The 20,175-nt window shown below is 43.6% G+C and overlaps 1 protein-coding gene across 2 annotated transcripts in view; it reads left to right on the forward strand.

Annotated features, from left to right (window-relative positions):
• Positions 1-20,175, forward strand: part of CADPS (calcium dependent secretion activator) — a 478,794-nt gene that overhangs the window by 404,098 nt on the left and 54,521 nt on the right. For both annotated transcript variants that reach the window (XM_032650169.1, XM_032650170.1), the window contains 2 exons: positions 4,109-4,183; positions 5,099-5,182. In XM_032650169.1, coding sequence (XP_032506060.1) covers positions 4,109-4,183; positions 5,099-5,182 — 159 coding nt within the window. The remainder of the gene's footprint in view (positions 1-4,108; positions 4,184-5,098; positions 5,183-20,175) is intronic.

The following is a 20,175-nucleotide window of genomic DNA, read 5'->3' on the forward strand; positions in this document are numbered from 1 at the left end:
GAAGTCTCATGCAAATGGTCTCTCAATTTTTCTCACTTTGTAGAATGGAGATGTTCATCTCCAAAGTAAAGCTGAATTGTTAAAGTGAGATTGGCCAAGGGTGGCTGGAAACATCACGATATTGGGAGAAGTCCAGTGTTTTTATGTAGTTTTCATTTTGTGAATATTGGATAGTAAACTCATATTACAGATCTAGTTACTAATACCTGCTTCCACCTGGATTCCAACTCCCTTCAGGTATTTTGGACTAGATACCGACCAGGTGATACAATATTCTCCAATTGTAAGATCACTTCCTGAATTTCATCACTGGGATAAAGTCTTATTTAAAGGCAGCTGTTGAAACATTTGTTAACCATACTTTTCCATCTTAAATATTTAGTTTTTCATTAAAATTTGTGAAGCACCAATAGAGAGGAAATTGTGTATTAAATAGTTTCTCACTTGGTCTAGTGTGTTTTCATCTCACTTCCAAGGTCAGATGGTCTTAACAGAAAGACAACGTACACACAATCTGTTCCACGACAAGGCAAAATGTGCAGCACAGGAAGTCAAGTGGAATAATTTTCACGAAGTGATTGTGAATTTGCTGCAACTTAGCTCATCAGAAGCAAAAGTAAACTCTCCCAACTTTCCACACCACTGAAGATTAGTAGTTCCCTTGCCATCATCATCGTCATGATCTAGTGCCCCAGAATATAACTTTAGGAATATTGTTGTTATTATTAGGGTCAAGTCAATCTAAGAAGGCCAACAGAGAGGACTGGAAAATGCAAAAACAGGAAGGATCCCTGTTTGTACCCGTATTAGGATGCAGATAGAACTGGATAGTTCAACTGACTGCAAAAAATTTTGTGACAAGATAGTTTAGTTAGGGGGATGGTAATTAAAAGATGCCCCAGTAGTATTTGTATCCCTTCATGGAGCTTCACATCTGCATGGAGCAATGTATCTCCCAAGAAAGAGCAGAGTGAAGGCAAAGTACTTACTGTTTCTCCAGAAAAGCAGGTCAATCAAATAAGTCTCCGGAGAATCTGGTAAAAGGAATTCACGTATTTTGTAATTACTTGAATAGGAATGGGGACTGCTTTGATACGTACCCCTTTGCCACGTGATAAGCAGGGTAGATATTCCCCTGCCCTACTATATATCCCAAAGTAGGTGCTATTTAATTCAAATTATAGTTTACATACGATCAAGTGTATATATTTTACATGAGTTTAGAGAACTGTATACACACATGTAACCACCATGCTAATCAATTAGTAATTGTAGGAGTAATTCTGCCAGATAGCAGTTCTGAGTCTCTAAACCACGTTTCCATGCGTGGTTTCATGACTTTGTTAGGTGAATATGATTTCTACACTCACAACAGGGATAATTCTAGCCCCATTGAGGAGATAAGGAAATAGACCAATAGAGATGAACATGCTCAAGTTTCCTCCAGAAGTAACAGACAGAATAGTCATAGCGAACACTTTGTTTTCATAAGTAGAAATTAAGAAAAGTGGAGAGGAGTGGAGGTCATAATATTCACCTGGAGAGAAGGGGAGAGACAGTGGGACTACCTGGAGAGTAGTGGGGACCATATTTGGCATGGGAATATTGAAGATAGGAAGAGGTTCCCATAAACCACCACGTCTCCCTATACTTTAGTTTGGATTCCTTAGAGAATGAAAAGGTTTGAGGTTCCCCCACTTCTGAAGAGAAAGCCTATTTGTCTTTGGAGAAAGAATGACATCGTTAACTCTTCAGAAAAAGAGCCTCAGTCTTTCTTGGTGCAGAGTGATTGCTCTTGGCTTTGTTTGCCATTTCAGCCAAGTGTTTCGAGAGATTGTTTCTTTTCTCAATGATGTTCTTTGCTTGGTTAGAAACTCCTCCTTTCATATTTCATATTATTTTGCCTGCAGCTAGCTTTTCGGAGTTAGTTAAACCTTGTAGTTAATTTAATATAGGTGGATCATTTCTAGCAATTCCAAAGAAAATCTAGCGGAGTGAGGCAGTCTCATGAGAAGGGAAAGTAAGCATGTGATTCTGGATCTTATCTCAAGACCTAAAAATGAATTTGGAGCCCCATCAATACTCCTGAAATTCTTTTGCTCTGACATCTTTCTTTGTGTTTCTAGCACAGAATTCTGCAGATAGTTTTTGCATTTACTTTGAGGTTTATTGCTCTGACTGGTAAATCCTTTCACAAAGCTAGCAGTAGAACCAACATGGGTCCTGATTTATCAGGACTACACAACATGGGCCATTCACTTTATTATTTTCCTCTAATCAACTAAAAGGAAAAACTAAAATGAGATGACTCATCTCTGCCTACCCTTATCTTCTCCATTATGACCTTGAACAAATAATAATATTTGAATTGCAATTATAGTTGACAAAATGTTTTCACATGTAGATAGACCCTCAGTTCCGTCTTCAAAATAGATTTATGAGTCTGAGAGCAGGACTGGCGGGAAAGGACTTAGCCCTGGTTTTTTAAAATAATAATAACAATAGTATAATGATAATAATAATAATTGAACAGACCTGCTAAATATCTTCATACAGAGTTTGCCTCATTCCCTTTCCAAAATCAGTAATTTGTACTGGCTTCGCCCCTTCTCACTGGTCTGGGGTAGTAGTAGTATTACCTGTTTTTTGTTTTTTGTTTTTACAGATGAGGAAACTGAGCTATATTTTCTTAGACATCATGACTTCCCAACTTTGCACTGGAATTTCACCTAGGTCTTCCAGTTATAATCAAAATTCACCTATGACTTTAAGTGAATTAACCTAATTCACATCCCTTTGGTCACTTTTAATAATTCTGACTGCCAGTTATCAGAATATCAAACCACATTACTATGGCTTATTATTTCTGTATGTTTTCATAACTTTTTGATGGTTTGTTTAATTTTTATTTTTCTCATGTGTCCTTTTGTCCTAATTTTTATTTGCACTGTTCCTTTTTCTTTTCTATTCCTAATTAATCATCCTTCTGAAAGTTTGCTAAAGAGTGGGTAAGTGCATTTTCCTTTCCAAATATCAATGTTTGCCTTGTTATTTTTTTTTTTTTTTTGCGGTACGCGGGCCTCTCACTGTTGTGGCCTCTCCCGTTGCGGAGCACAGGCTCCGGACACGCAGGCTCAGCAGCCATGGCTCACGGGCCCAGCCGCTCCGCGGCATGTGGGATCCTCCCAGAGCGGGGCACGAACCCGTGTCCCCTGCATCGGCAGGCGGACTCTCAACCACTGCGCCACCAGGGAAGCCCTGCCTTGTTATTTTTTATCAAGGAAATATGGAATAATTCAAATGGATAGTAAAATGATCTAATAAATATCAAGGAGCTGGCATACAGCATCTCTTGTTGAAATCGCTTTTCCTTTTTTCCTGGCATTTATAGCAGATTTTTGTTGGTGTGGGGTTGGCTTTTGCATTACTATTTAAGTTTAAGTGACAGCGGCAGTTTGAGAAATTGAAAAACTTAGCAGCCATCTCAGGAGAGGCTCTAAACCTGGGTCGGCTTCTCCACAAATGAAGAAACTAAGTAGCTGCCACAAGGGTTGATAAAGAGACTCTTTGCCCTCACACTGAGTCAACACTTGGAGGTAGAACCCGGGAGCTCTGAGGCAGTAACCCAAAGGACCTGATGGTTTGAGAACAGTTTCTGCAAAATCAGTCAGTGTCTTGGTCAAATTCCCTTTGGAATTTGTGGCTCCCTAAGTCACATCACCCAGCAGTTTCCCAAAGATAATTTTCAGCCTCTCTATTAAATCATTGTGGTATCTTGCTTTGTAAGACCCACATCAGCACACTGCCAGACCAGCCCTTAAGCCATCCGTGCATGCTGTTTGTAAATGTGTGTGTGTGTCTACACGTATCAAAGCCAGCAAAAGCTTTGGGTGAGGAACAATGCGCCTGTTAATTGTTTTAAGAGCTTCTGATCTTTCTCCATCAATAGACCTGGAGTCAGAATCTTACAGCTGCTTCTGGGACTGTGGAAATAGACTGGGTCCCATGGCCAGGTTTTACTAATAAATTGCGTTGTTTAAAAATTACCGACGGATGCAATGCCATCACCTCCCAAACATGCTAATATTTGTCTTTCTGTGTTCCTTAGCATCAATACCATTCAAAAATAGATGAACTAATTGAAGAAACTGTTAAAGAAATGATAACACTCTTGGTTGCAAAGGTAACCTTCAGCTTCCGGTGAAATGTTTCATTGTGAACATGGCTCTGTTATGTCTGCGTTTCCATTAAAATACGACACGTTAAAAAGTTGCGCTGGGCACTTGGATTTCTCAGGAAATAAGATCGTACGTCACCCAGCCGCAGCTCCGAATGATTTTTCTGATGATTGCGAGCGTGTGAAAATGAAGTGATGAAGTGCCATTTGTTACCTTAATAAGAATTTGTCCCAAAAAAAAAAAAAAAAATTTGTCCCTAAATGTTGCACTAGGTTATGCAGGAAATATTTGTTTTGTTTTTCAGCCCCGACAAAGTTAGGTTTTTAAGAACAGAAAGTTAAACGGTAATAAGGAATTCTGCCATCATGAAAACCCCCTTTCCGCTAGTTTCACATGCAGTGAGAGTCATAATAAAACATAAAAGTCAGATAAAGCTATTTCAGTCACCCTCATGAATTATAGAATTTTAACTAAGTAATGCTGAATGGGAAGACATTTATATTTGCCAGTGCTAAACTTCTGTTTCCCCCAAATTACTGATAAAATACAAATAAAAATAGATTGGATTAAATGTAGTGCTAATATGTAACGTAAAAACTGCTTTGCACAGTTTTGGATTTTGAAAAGTGCATTTAATATTATCGCATGCTATACACAACTCAATAATATTTTGTCACTTTGCACTTCTGTAACACTCTATATTTGCAATCACATAATAATGAAGAGAAAGCCGAATAAGTCAGATATTTCTATGTAAAGGCAGTCTATTCCTTTCCCCAAAGACGGGAACCAAATAATAGAACTTAAAAATGATCGAGGGCTCATTGCTGGTCTCTAAGCGGTTGGGAAATGTTGCTCTTTCTTGTGAACAGTCATCGTTTGAAGTAATCATTCTTTTTCCTTTTTTGCTCTTTTGCTAGTTTGTTACAATCCTGGAAGGAGTGCTGGCAAAATTATCCAGATATGACGAGGGGACTTTGTTTTCTTCTTTTTTGTCATTTACCGTAAGTAAAGAGCTGCTTTCTTTCCTGGTTTTTGTTCTAGTTGGGGTTTGGGTTTGGGTGTGGGGAGGCGAGCTGTTGTGTCATTTTGGTTTGGGTTTGTGAATATCTGTTAATTGCAGTCAACTACCAATGTCTAATAAGAACACAGGGAAATAAGGAGAACATTTCATGACAACAGGTAATCCAAAATCATTCCTATTTAGTTTGTGAATATATAATATGTATGTGTGTATAAGCATGTACATAGACACACACACGTACGTCTCTATATGTATGTATCCAAAGAAAGGGTTGCCGGCTACGCCCACCTTAGCTATCTCAGGGAGACCATTGAATGTTTCCCGGCTACCGTTCCCTGCAAATGAGGGAAATTAATTTTAGAGGTTACCAGTGGAGACCTACAAGTCAGATAGAGGTTGTAAATACTTTTTATTTGGTCCTCACTGCGTCAGGTACACTTTTCTGTACTGAATTAGTTGCCCACATTTAAGCATCAGGAGGATTCAGAGATGTCTGTATCCCAGGGTTTCCTCATGAAGGGAACAGTCGGCAGCCCTGGGTCTGCACGTGTGCACTGCAACAGTCTACTGGAGCTCAGTCGGGTAGTCCCCACAGACCAGGCATGTGTTTGCCAGTTCCCTGTACGTGTGTTTGCCAGAACCCCCCTCCTGGCTGTTGCGCTCATTCCCCTACCTGCCTGGGCTTGGGGACACTGGAGTTCACAACCTCTGGAGCAGATGATCCAATCTGTACACGTTCTGGAGAGCTCTAATTCTGTGCCAGAACTGGGCATGTGCATGGAAGTGAGTTAGGTCGTGGGCAGAAGCCAGCCTAGTTCTCTGTAGGTAAGGGATCAGTGGAGATGGTCGCTGTAAATGGACTGCCTCAGGGGCCCAGTTCTCCCATCCTTCTGTGCTAGGCAGGCCCTGCAGCTGTGTGCTTTCTTGCCCTTTCTGATAGCGGGGTTCTTGCTGGCTCTAAGACCATCTGTTTTCCTCTAACAATGCCGTAAGAAAGGCGATCAATTTAGGACCCACTATCTGTGGGTCTTTGAAACATCTCTTCTAGGAGACGAAGAATCTCCTAGAGAGGCAATGAATGCCAAGGCAAAGCCCAGCACGGGCCAGGGGGTAGCACGTGATCATCTTTGGAATCCAGCAGAACCGGGTTCAAATCCCATTACCTGTCTTAACCAGCTGTGTGATCTAGAGAGGTGTCTCATCCTCTCTGCGCCTGAGTTTGGTTTTGATTTTGGTTTGTAGGAGGCATGCTGTTGTGTCCTTTTGGTTTTGGTTTATGTATATGTGTGTTAATTGTGGTCAACTACCAATGTTGTAGAGGAGTGGGGAGTAGATAATATCTTCCTTGATGAGCTGTTGTGAGGATAATAATGAGGGTGGAAGAGCTCAGCATGGTCCTCAGTAAACAGCAGCTATTACTAATAAAAGGTAACTAAGATGATTATTATACAATGCAAACATACATGCCACGCACGTAAGTTCTTCCCAAATATACCCCTACTTTGGTCTTTCCCTAACCCACACGTTAGATTTCCTGGGAATTAAGGGAAATGTAGGCAGAAAACATTCAAAACAATGTTTAGATTGTATGTGTATGCACATTATCTACATGCCCAGCTTGTTTTGATGTACAGCTCTGACCTTCCCAAATATAAGGATTGAACTCAATCCTGGAAGTGTGATGGCCTTGGTCTCTGGAATTTATTGGCAAAGGTGGGGTGGGAAGAGGATGGTGACGATAGAAGTTCTATTTGATTCACTCGGTAGAACCACCCGTAATGTGTCAGAGCTGAAAGGAAACGTATCCAACCCATTTCTTTGACAAACAAAAAAACACAAGGGACAGAGAGGGGGAGTAATCTGTCTAAGGTCACACAGCAATGGGAAGAACGGGGACAGGAAACCAGGTCTTCTGCCAGCTTCTCCCCACCACTGAACAGCTTCCTGGAGAGAGTGGGATTCAGCCGGCAATCGCCTGTCACTAGAAGGCAGATGGGCAAATGAGTCGGGAAGATTCATAGAGAAGGATTCAGGGCACATGAGCGGGGAGTATTACAAAGTCTTTCGTTCCTCAGTGAAGTCATGGAAATGGTAAAAAGAGGCAGAATTAAATGCAGCTTTTCTGGAAAACATTCCCCTGACACCCACAAAAGATACCACTTTCTTTGAGTCTTCCTTTTGAGCAACTGTTTTTACTGCACTGCATTCGAACCAGTGCAAACCAGAAAAGCCCCTCTGCTCTTTCTCGAGCAGAATTCAATCCGCCAAGGGCCCACCCTAACTCCCGACCTTCCAAGGGAACTAGTGAAAGGTGGGAGCGGGGTGGGGTGGGGGGGCGGCGATATCAAGCACACGGGGCCAGGGAGATTCTCACGGGAGGATTAGAAACAAAGAAGACCTAGCGTAGCCATGCGGGAGTTTTCAAGCCGAAATTCTCATCCTCTCATCTCCCTTTTCGGAGACATTTTACAGCCGCACAGCCTGCCTCGTGAAGTCCCCATAACCACGGAACACTTCGGGGCTGTCGCTGGGCCTGTGACTTCCCTTCCTTAGTGACACTTCTCCCACGTACTTGGCTACCCCAAGGCCAAAAGCACCCACTTATCATTTGCAGCCTGTGTTCTCATCCCTGCTGGTGTTCCAGTGTTGGAGAAGGCGAGCTCTGCTGAGAGATGGCAGGAACTTCTCCACACGTGGATCCGGAGCTCCTGCCCAAATTCTAAAGGGCCTTTGAAGACTTCCTGCAGCCCAGTGGTATTAATTACCCCGGAGAGGGGTGGAGGTATAAGGGGAGAGCAGAAGCGGCAGGGATTGCGGAAACAGCCTTGAAATCAAGGGTGAGAGAACCAGCTGTGGGTCCTGGGACCCCGGACAAAGGCGTAGAGATGGTGCCGACACCCTGGCAGGATCTCCTCAACTCCGCTCCCATTTCTGATTCAATTCTTCGAGTATTACTGTGCACTTACCATGTCCCCACCTCAGCGGGGCTGCCAACTCTGAGCCATGTGCTCTGCCCCCCAGAAAGCTGACAAGTACTGACAAATGTGCCACCCTTTCCCCCTCTTTCTCCTGCGGAGCGCCTCCTTTCCTGGGTGGGCTTGATTTCGTGGTCCAAGCCAGACATTTTGGAAAACGTCTGCAGTGGCACAGAGCAGGCAGGAATATTTATTTCTCGTCTCCATCTGCATTGCTTCCTCTCTTGGAGAGGAGCTGGGGGGAGGAGGGAGGAGGAGATGTGGCTTCTCCGTGCCAGCCCGAGAGGCGCCCAAGCACACCCCTCCTCTCCTCCATCCCCAGCTCCAGCAGCAGTAGCAGCCTGGGATTTAGGGAGGTTAGCCTTTCGAACTTCTGAAAGATCAGCCCAGTTGGAAGTCACAATTAGCAACTATCCGCCCATTCCCCCACCCCCACCCCCCAACTGCAAGATGTGCTTTTGTGTGGGTTGCGTGCTTGGAAGAGTCCCTCTCTTTGTGGGTAGCCTCGCGCTGTTCTTTTAGGAGGCCAAGAAGGGGGACAAGCAGGTGTCCAGGTCGCCCTCCCAGCAAGTCTAAATCCTTTCCTCGGTCCTATCCAGGTGTTACCAAATATGCTGTTTCTAGAATCAGTTTGTTCGTTTGTTCGTTCATTCACCCAACATATGTTTACCGAGCACCTATGGGTTGTGGATTGTGCCAGGTGCTAGAGACCCAGCAGTGAGAAAGGACGACGTATTCTCTGTCCTTTTGGAGCTTACATTTAGGAAAGGAGATGGAATTAAAAAGGAAAGAAAATTGTAGAGTCGGACACTGCAGTACAGACCACAAACCAGAGACAGAGAGAAGGGGTGGGGCGCAGCGTTCTTTCAGCCGTGATGGTCCTGGACGGTCTCTCCAAGGAGGAGACGTGGGGGCCGAAACTTAAAGGGGCCAGCCATTGGTAAAGAGGAGGAGAGAAACTTCTGGACAGAACAGCAGCTACAGTGGCCATGTGGCAGGAAAGCAGAAGGAAGTTTTGCAGAATATTTTGAAAGGAGCATGAACAGGATTTAGGGATTGAGTGGATGTTGAGGGTAAAGATTCAATTGGAGGAGACTAAGATGGAAGGCTCGAGAACCATGATGTATCGAGAGCTCAGCTGAGCTGAATGAGTCCCGAGAGTCGGTGGGATACCGCGAAAAAAGGCATCGTGGTGTGGGGAGACCTGGGAGACAGGACCCCAGCTCTGCCCCTCCTCAAGGATTGGTGTGACCTGGAACACGGGACCACCCTTTGGCTTTTAATTCCCCTCAGTGGCTATGTTAGATGAATTCGGAAGTCCAAAATAGCTACAAGAGCTTCAGCTCCTATCCTTTAAGCACTTGCTAAGTGCCTGGCACTGGGCTAAGTGCTTTAAATATATTTTTTCTCGTTGGATCCTTTGAGTAATCCCACTCCAGCAAGGCTCTCCTGCAGATGATGGAACTGAGGCTCCAAGAGGGAAAGGCCTCCAGCTCGAGCAGCCTCTTCTCTCCCTCTGTAAACTATGGAGCCTCCAAAAAAAAGTGAAAATGTGGGAGGATGTTCTATCTGCCCCTAGGAGACAGAACAACTACATCCAATTCCCTGAAGCCCCCTAGAATTTACCTAAGATCCCTCCATCATCCACATCCATTTGAGATGGTCACAACATAGCATGGAAGCCACTTGGTTCAGGAAGAATAAAACCCGTGTTAGGGCTGTCAGGGACCCAAATCCCATGGTCTGTCCATTCTCCTAGGTCTCAAATTACCCTCATTCACCGTTTTTCTTTTCGCCAGCATTTTAATTGTTCTGCCACTTAGAAATGAAATGAAGTAGACATGCTCCTTCTCCTGCTAGAATCCGAGACCAGGGCTGGTGTCAGTGTAGATCAAGCAGCACGGACTGCTTTGGTGCAGAGCTCTTTTTTTTTTTTTTTTAAAAGATTTTTATTCATGTGGACCATTTTGAAAGTCCTTATTGAATTCGTTACAATATTGCTTCTGTTTTATGTTTTAATTTTTTGGCTGGGAGGCATGTGGGATCTTAGCTCCCCGACCAGGGATCAAACCCGCACCCCCTGCATTGGAAGGCGAAGTCTTAACCACAGGACTTCCAGGGAAGTCCCGGTGCAGAGCTCTTGATAACAGACCAGAGAACAAGACTGCCACCTTGGTCCAAGGCCAGAACTGGATCAAGGGAATTCACTTCTGTCCACAGAACATTTTGGTCAGGAGGCAGTTCAAATGGTAGAGTCGGGTGGGTGTTGATAGTGATTTGTTAGTGTTGTTTCTGACGGTGTTCCATTTTTGCTGTGGCCTCAGGGAATGCCCAGCATGGGAGAAATGGCTTTTTATAGTGTGGGCTAGTGATGGCGGTGTAGACAGAGAGGTCTTGGTTCACCCTCAGAGGGTAACCTCATCAAATTATCAGATGCTGAAGTCATGTGATTCAAGTCATTTGGCTTCTACACTTCAGAGTGAAGGTGCCTGCCTTGGACAGAAGCACCAAGCATGGTAGTAAACACTTACATTTATTGAACATACTATGTGCCGGCTACTGTGCTAAGTGATTTACATGCGTTTTCTCATCGGATCCTCACAATCAGCCTCTGTAATAGATACGATGATTATCCCCACTTTACAGATGAGGGAAGTTGAGTAATGTGTCTAGAGTCACACAGCTTCTGAGATTGCTGCAAGCTGGCGTTGGGTTTGTGGTCTTCTAATTTTGAAGCTTCAAGCCACCAGTGGAAGGCAAGACTTATCTCATCTAATGTATTTTGTTCACATGGACCAAACAAAAACACCGGACCCTGAAACGCTCAAGAACTATAAAGCACTGATCTGCCATGTCTTCTACAAACTTCTTTCATCAGCCGCTCCCCAGTTTTTCAGAACTTGACATCCACTTTGGGATCTATGACAGATAATTTTATCACCTAGTAGGACATCATCTTTCTTTCCAGTTCATGCCTTGAAAACACAGCTGACAATTAACATACCTGCTGTCCAAGGCAACGCTTCAGAAGCTTTCAGAAGGAAGAGAAAAAAAAAAAGCATCCAAAGTCAACCATTTCCCTTAATATTCTTTAGCAAACATATAAATGTCATTCAAAATGAACGTAAGACAGACACAGTATTTTCTTTAGACTGTGAGGCGCTGAACTACAGGGTCATAGAAGTGTCGGCTATGAAAGAAATACCTAACGAACATGTACACGTCTTCAAACGGGAAATAATTGTTCCGAAATTAAAAGATAGAGATTCTGACCTGACCTCCGAGCCACATGCAGTGGGAAGCTTATCACCCGAAAGGTAGAGGGAGAGATGTGATTGTGAAGCCCAGACTTACAGACACGTGAGCACATTATCGAGCATTTGTGAGTCCATTTCTTCAACTCTAGAGTGGGGACGCTAATACCTGCTTCAGGGAGTCGAGGGGACAAATAGATACAAAGAGAGCATTGGCCTTGCCAATTGGTACCTGCCATGTTGTGAGGGCCCCATAAATAGCCATTCTTAACCTTCCTTCAACTTAAACCTGTCGGAAGGTTTAAATGACCCTAGTGCTTTTAACCAACAATTTTCTCACTGGTTCAGTCCTTAGCATAGTATCATTTCTCCTAAGCAACCCAAACTATTATCCGTAACAGGATCAACCAAAACTCTCTTACAACTTCTATTTCAGCACATTCTCATGTTCAAAAATTTGATTCATCAAAGACATTTTCCGTTGTTTAGCGTGCTTTTAGCACTTCATGCTTTAATTCTTCAAGAACTTTGCATGCATACGTAGTCTCTAGAATACCTCTCTATTAATCAAAATAGATGTTTTACCAGAATTGAAGGTCCCATTTTCCAAGCATATGTTAAATTGAACCAGGTTTATTTCAACATGCACCAAGGTTACTTGCTTTTCCAGTTCTGCCGCTTACCAGGGTATAATCTTGGACAGATTAATTGACTTCTTACCTTAGTTTACTGACCTATAAACTGGGAATAATAATGAGACCTATATTATGTGGTATTGTTAGAAATAAGTGAGAAAAATATTATATACCTGGAATGGGATAAGCATTCAATACTTGTTTTAATACCGTTATGGTTGTGGTCGTTCCTGTGGTTATACCACTGAGTATTAGAATCAGTTAATCAGCCACCATCTTTTAAATGACTGCTCTCTGTAAATTATTGAGCTAGAGCTGTAGATGGGGAAAGACTTTTTAGAAAAAAAAAAAAAAAAAAAAAGACCTTATCTCTGTTTTCTGGAAGTTACTATCTAGAGTACATACAACAGAAGCAACTTTGGAAATTTTCTGGTCCAGGGTTTCCAGTGATGTGCTCAGTTCCTACCTGCTGTTCAGAGCCAATTCTTTGCAACTCTTTTCATGTCCAGATTTAGTGATGTCCTGTTGGTAGCTTAAAATTGACCAGAGTCAAAGTATTTGCACCGTGGAAATTGGCAAACTCTGCCTAAACAAGGCTGTTGCTTCTCCTTCTTCTTCCCCTTCCTCCTCTCCTTCTCCTTCTTTTTGACAGCCTTTTTCCTAGCATATCACTGAGTGTTTTCTAAGCATGGGATATATATACCACACGTTACCTGAGACAATGTTAGATGCGGCAACAACTCAGTATTAAATAGAACCAATCAAATTGTGAGAGGGTTATTTTTTTTTAATTTTATTTATTTTTGGCTGCGTTGGGTCTTTGTTGCTGCGCTCGGGCTTTCTCTAGTTGTGGCGTGCGGGGGCTACTCTTCGTTGCGGTGCGCGGGCTTCTCATTGCGGTGGCTTCTCTTGTTGTGGAGCACGGGCTCTAGGCGTGTGGGCTTCAGTAGTTGTGGCACGTGGGCTCAGTAGTTGTGGCTCACAGGCTCTACAGCACAGGCTTAGTAGTTGTGGCTTGCAGGCTCTAGAGCTCAGGCTCAGCAGTTGCGGCTCACGGGCTTAGTTGCTCCGCGGCATGTGGGATCTTCCCGGACCAGGGCTCGAACCCGTGTCCCCTGCATTGGAAGGTGGATTCTTAACCACTGCGCCACCAGGGAAGCCCGAGAGGGTTATTTTTAAATTTTATTTTCTTCCTTATCCTTCTATCAAGGAGAAAGTTTCGTTTGAGGGCTTATCTTCCTCTCACACTTCTCTAAAATTTCACATCTTCATGTCTAATAAAGAGAAAGCGGGACAGTGAGCAGGCCTCAGGCTCTGGACCCGCCGCAGGCGACCCTGCCTACCTAGGAAGTAATAATGTCGCTGCATTGGGTTGGCCAAAAAGTTCGCCCGGGTTTTTCCATAATGTCAACCTAATATTTAAGTTGTATTTATTTTTATGCTTCTCTTATTGAGAGTGATATTTAGTTTCCATGTATAGTAGTGACACCAAGTTTCTTTTTATAATTAAGTAGTTTTTAAAAGAGAGCCAATTTAAAGGAAAATATTAAGTAAATAAGTAAATAGAGTACAGATGGCACATGGGCAATAGCCCAAATGGGGAAGGTGGTATTGATGCCGGAAGTTCGGGAAGTTGTGATACATTCTAGTCACCCCATTTTGCAGCTGTGTAAACTGAGGCCAGGGAAGGAAAATGACTTGAACCACTCGTTTTGTCACAGAACCCAGACCTCCTATCCAATCCATGTGTTTGTTTTCCCCACCCTTTACCTGAGCTGAGCGGGGTGGGGGTGGGGGGAGAAGGAAAAAAAAAAAAAGAAACCTCTCCACTCCGTAGCAGATCTAGGCTGGCTACAAGAGACAAGTTGTCACTGGCAACGGTGATGTAAACAATCTATACCCTCGAGTTCAGGCTGAGGCAGCTGTGGGGAGAAGAGGAGGGCAGCAGGGCTGACAGGTGGTCCCTTCGTGCAGAAACGTTAATGTTCAGTAATGACGGTACAAGCCTCGTCGGCTTCGCACCCAGACCATGCGGAAGCAGGGGCACGAGTAAGACATGGTCCTAGGTCTCTTCCAGCTTGCGTTCGATTGGGCTTATTAGTGCTGAGAGACGTTTGTAAGGCAAAACAAAACCAAAAAATGCCAGAGGTGGGCAAAGCACCTGCCCCCCCACCTCCACTTATAATCAAGTAAAAATAAGCCTTCATGCCTGCTTCGAGATCTTACAAAATTAAACTTTCCAATTTGCCCTTCCGAGTTTCTCCTAAAATGAGAGGATGCCGTGTAAATAAGCGTGGAAGAGCAGCTCAGCATCCTTGAGAGGGTACAAACCCTGGAGTCCAACAGACCCACATTCACATACCAACTTCATGGTGCTGCCAGCTTTGGGTCTTGCAGGAAGTCACTAAACCTCTCTGAGCCTCAGTTTCCTCATCTGTAAATGGTGATAATCATCATGCCCCCCCCCCCCCGTGAGGGTTAATTACTAATAAATCACTTAGCCTCGTGCCAGCCAAATAATAGGCATGCAACCAGTGTTAAATCTCAGCAGCATTAAAACGGTAGGTTTGGAGGAGCCCTTGAGCCTTGCAGAAATCCTCTCTGGGAATCAAGTGTTGGGACAGAAATGAGGGAGAGTGGAAGGAAAAACAGGTCTACTTCAATCAGGCATCTGTTCGGAAGCCCCAGGGGGGTGAAGAGAGATGAGAACATACACTTCCTGGACCCAGTCTCGGAGCACAGTACCCTGAGCAACAGGAGACGAGAACAATTCTCCTTGTTAATGAGGCTGCAGCTCCTAATCAGCGCGTGGAACAGAACGCTTTTGCTTAATAGAGATCATTTCCCTGCCTCTTGCCCAACTCCCCAGCAGTGCCAGCAGCTCTTTGTTTAATGAAAGGTGGGGACTTTGAGTAGTGCGGTGGGATGGGCTGGAGGAGGTATTATTACCCTCATTACTATGATAATAGTTTAATCACAATCAATATTTATGAACATACACAGAAGCCGTGCAATCAACCAGCAGCCCTGCAACTCACGTTCTTGCCTAAGGATGCTTTCCAGGAAAGCCTGGGCTCTCTCCCACCTTTCCCTAGCCCCTCTGAAGCTCTACGGTGGTCCTCAGAGGTCATTTCAGAATATCAACGATGGTTACATCAGTCATTACATGTGAGGTCTTGTGGTAATCGGTGAATAAAATCATAATGTAACTCTTTTTGCTTTTCAAAGTACATCCATAGGCCATTGTCTGGATTTTATCTTCAGACTTTAGTAAATTATCTTGTGAAAAAGGTAGGGCAGGGTAGGAGAAGGCATAATGCAGTAGTGAATCCTTTGAAGTCAGATCCATTCGGGTTCAAATCCTAGTTCTACCCCTTCTTAGCTGTGTTCCCTGGGGGAAGAAACTTAACTTCTCTGAGACACAGTTCCTTCATTTGTAAAATGAGGAGACGAGTTCTTAAAAGAGTTAAATAAGTTAGTGTAAATCAGGCATTTAGTCATTGGTAAATGCATCCATATTTTTATATATGACTATATATCAGGTATTAATTATTTCTATGTTGTCTATGAGAAAACTAAACAATTGCTGTTCCAAAGTTCATATAGGCAGTCATTGCAGGAACAGTAGTGAGAGTCCAGACTTAGAATCCAATATTCTCTTTCTATTATCCGAAAAAAAAAAAAAGAAAACAAACCCTGGTTTCATTTATAGGCAATTTAGAGAAATTTTATTTTAAAACATTTTGATGCTTAACTCTTTCAAATATGAATCACATTTTCAAAGCCAGAGATTATCTTTCTGAGCAATGACCATCTGATGACCCACCCATAAAAAATTTTTGGTATCACAGTTCCTACATCTGTAAAAACAGTATTTATAAAATCTGGCCCTCCTAAAAAGGAAAGCAAGGGAAGATGGCCTCACAGTGAATGTGCATCTATGCCGCATGTACACGGTGCTGACACGGGCACAGCATTTCACAGTTGGCCTGAAACACCCTTGATCTTCAGCAAGCATCGAAAACATTTCAGCCCCTCTGGTGGCAGAGCTCTGGGAATCCGTCACACTGTCTGTGACTCCAGATCTACTTCAAGGGTTGTGTTTTTCAGAAATTGTTGGAAAGGGCTTTCACTGTAATTGTTACTTGGCCCCAGGCAAGAGCCACCGAGGTTTGCTCAACTGCTCACCTGCACACACAGTCCCAGTACATCCACCCACTGGCACATTCTGTCTCCCCCAAGCCGTCAGCCCCTTGGTTGGCACTTACCGTTTATTCCTCTTCCCAAGATGCACTTAGAGCATCCAGATTATGTATTGGGGAGCGGGAGGTGGTTTGCTACATCTTGCTTCTCAGAATCATGATTTCAGTCACGCAAAAACCTTGAAGAAGTTACCCTGGAGAAGATACATTCTTCCCGCAAATGCTCGAATGCTGAAAATTCTACCACTTGTTTTGTTCTTTTTTTTTTTTTTTTTTTTGCGGTACGCGGGCCTCTCACTGTTCTGGCCTCTCCCGTTGCGGAGCACAGGCTCCGGACGTGCAGGCTCAGCGGCCATGGCTCACTGGCCCAGCTGCTCCGCGGCATGTGGGATCTTCCCGGACCGGGGCACGAACCCATGTCCCCTGCATCGGCAGGCGGACTCTCAACCACTGCGCCACCAGGGAAGGCCCTGTTTTGTTCTTTTTGCAATAACTTTTTACGAAAGAAATATACATACGTGGTTAAAATGTGAACTAGTACAGAAACACAATAATTATTTTTTTAAAAAGCAACAGTTCTCTGTTGCATCCCTTTCCATCCTCCATCCCTTACCCCAGAAGGGACCCTTGCAAACAAGTTTGCTTTTATCTTCCTAGCTCTAAGCACTGTTCTTATACTGCAGTTTCTATGTTTATTGATCATAGAGATGATTTACCTCCCTGCTGTAGTACAATAGATACTCACTTTGCCCTCTCCACTTTCCACCCCCCATCCTGTTACAGTTACGTCAGTATTACCAGTCACTTTACATAGTACCCATCCACCTTTAGTTCTTGTTTCATCCACAAGACGATGCTCTTGACACCCATGTCCTTTTCCTTCCCCTGCTGCTGCTTCCAGCTGATCTCTTGTTCTAACGTGGGAACTGAATGACACACCTCTTCACTCTTATCACTGAAAAATGTAATAACCTATATTTACGAATGTCTCTTGAGTCTAGACCAGTGCTGTCCAATAGAACTTTCTCTAGTGATGGAGATTTTCTATATCTGAACTGTCTAATACAGTAGCCACCAGCCACCTGTACTTGAAATGTGACTAGTTCAACTAAAAAGTTGGATTTTTAATCGCATTTTGTTTTCGTTTATTTAAATATAGTCACTTGTAGCTGTCCGATAGTGCCAGACCAAGCTTAATATACAAGCCTAACTACCTAAAGCAACTTGATTTTCCAGCAGAAATGATGCTAATAGCTGACACATAGTTCTTACTTACTATGCCCCAGGAACTATTCTAGAAATTCGCTTAGTAACCCAGCAACTCTATGAAGAGTGCTATTATCCCCATTTTATAGATGAGGAAAGTAAGGCATGGAAAAGTGAAGTCAATTGTCTAGTAAGTGTTGGATCTAGAATTTGGCCCTACACCAACCAACCCCAGAGTCTGTGCTCTCAACCATTTCCCTGCACTTCTTCTAATCCCCATGAGAAATGACCGCATCCTTTTTCGGGTATTTCCATTCTGCTGACGAATGCTGTGCTCGTGGTTCTCCCATGTTACTGGCCTGAGCGATGCTTATCATTGGAGCTATGTGCATTTAGATAGAACCCTGCCCATTCCATTTCTGCCACAAAAAGAGCATGGGGCTTCCCTGGCGGCGCAGTGGTTGAGAGTCCGCCTGCCGATGCGGGGGACACGGGTTCGTTCCCCGGTCTGGGAGGATCCCACATGCGCGGAGCGGCTAGGGCCGTGAGCCATGGCCGCTGAGCCTGCGCGTCCGGAGCCTGTGCTCCGCGACGGGAGAGGCTGCAAGAGTGAGAGGCCCGCGTACCGCAAAAAAAAAAGAGCATGAAAACTGGAGGTTGAGGGAAAATATGGGCAAACGTAGGCACTCAGGGCAAATGAGCTGATTTTGCCAGTAGAATAGAAAGGCTGTTCCTTTGGCGTGCAATTCCAACAGTAGTAATAGCAGCTAGCACGTACTGAGGACTTGCCATGTCCTTTATTCTGCCCCTGTATGTGTATCGTCTTCGTTAATCCTCACAACAGCACAGAGAGGTACAGATGATGAGGCTGCATCTCGAAGGTACTGGGAATATTAAAGGAGGTGGTTCATAAGAAACAGTGCAAACAGTGCCTGGCACAGGGTAAATGAGTAACACATGCTGCCTGTTGTAATCCTGATATTTCATCGCCAAGTCTACCCACTGGTCCCTGCTACATTGTCTGGTACCTGTGTGAATGGTCTTTACCTCTATTGTTTTTTCCTTTTCCCTGCCACTATAATTTTTCCTGGAGCCTCATTTCCAGAGCTCTTATTAATACTAAGATATTAATAGCCTTTTGTTTTACTGCTAGAGTATTTATAAACCTTTCAAGGTGTGGGAAGTGTTTCCTGTTCCACATTCTTCCTAGCACCTGCCTCATACACCATCTAAGAGTCGTACTTCTGGAAGGAATCAGGGGAAAACATTTAGCTCTGTGCCCTATTATAATAGGTAAGGACAGGAGGCCAACAGGTTAGACAAGTAGTCAGTCAACTAGCTAATGGTCATATTAAGATTAGAAATTTACATTTTATGATTCTTCCCCTACCCCCCACCCCAATGGCTCCTCCTCTAGTCCAGAGGTCAGAAAATTTTTTTCTGGAAACAGGCAGATAGTAAATATTTTTCACTTTACAAGCCTCATTAGTCTCTGTCACAGAGACTCAGCCTCCTCCCTTGTAGCGTGAAAGCAGCTATCGACAAGATGTAAATGAATAGGCATGACTGTTTTCCAATAAAACTTTATTGATGGACATGGAAATGTCAATTTCCTGTAATGTTCACATGTCAGGAAATGTGATTCTTCTTTCGATTTTCCTTCATTTAAAAAATGTGAAAACCATTCTTAGCTCATGAGCCACACAAAAACAGGCAGCAGGCTAGATTTGACCCACAGGCCAGAGTTTGCCAAGCCTTTTTTCTAGTCTATAAACTATAGATGGGAACACACTTGGTACAGTCAACTCACAGGTGACGACAAGTGACTGAAACACTAGTAACAATATTAGGTAATACTTCCTGAGCTCTTACTAGGTACCAGACATTGCACTGAGCACTTAACATGATGTCAACCTGTTCAGCCTCACATGAACCTCCTAAAGAAGATATTGTTGTAACCCTCATTTTGCAGATGAGATTATAGAAGCTGTGGGAGCTTAAAATTTTTTCCTAAGTTCATCTAACTAGTAAGTGATGGAGCATAATTCCAACAAAGCTCTGTCTGACCCAAAGTCCCTGTACGTCCCACAAGCCGGCTCGCCTTCTCCCAGATCCCAGGTGATTATTAGGTAAGAAATAGCTTTAGAATGACACATCATTTTCACAACATCAGCAACTTGATGTCCTGAAAGGACTCTGCACTTAATAACCAGACCTGGGCTTGGACACTTACTGGTTTACCTCTAGAGATTTGCTTAACCTCTCTGAACCTCAGTGTCCTCATCTGTGAAGCGGGGATGGTGAAATGAGCCTTCTGATGTTCTACAGGAATGACTAATTGAGTTAGTTATACATGAGGTGTCTAGCTCAGTGCCCCATACATACATGCTCAGTAAATATCATTGAGAATCAGGTGAAGATCAGCTGGTCTCCTTTTATAGCCAGGAGACCCAGGAATGCCCAAATCCTGTCCTAGACCATCAGTGACCTCCCCACAGCATCCTCCAGGAAAATACATGCAATGGATAAAATTGGGGAAATAGGAGACCAAGTGACACCTTCTTGAATATCTTGGTTATCTATTGCTGCATAACACACTGTGGCAAAGTTAGTGGCTCAAAACGATCTGTTTATTTTGTGTACGATTTTGTGGGTCAGAAATCTGGGAAGAGCTTGGCTAGGGGATTCTTTGGTTCCATGT

This window comes from Phocoena sinus, chromosome 11, assembly GCF_008692025.1.
Source record: "Phocoena sinus isolate mPhoSin1 chromosome 11, mPhoSin1.pri, whole genome shotgun sequence".
Taxonomy (NCBI): Eukaryota; Metazoa; Chordata; class Mammalia; order Artiodactyla; family Phocoenidae; genus Phocoena; species Phocoena sinus.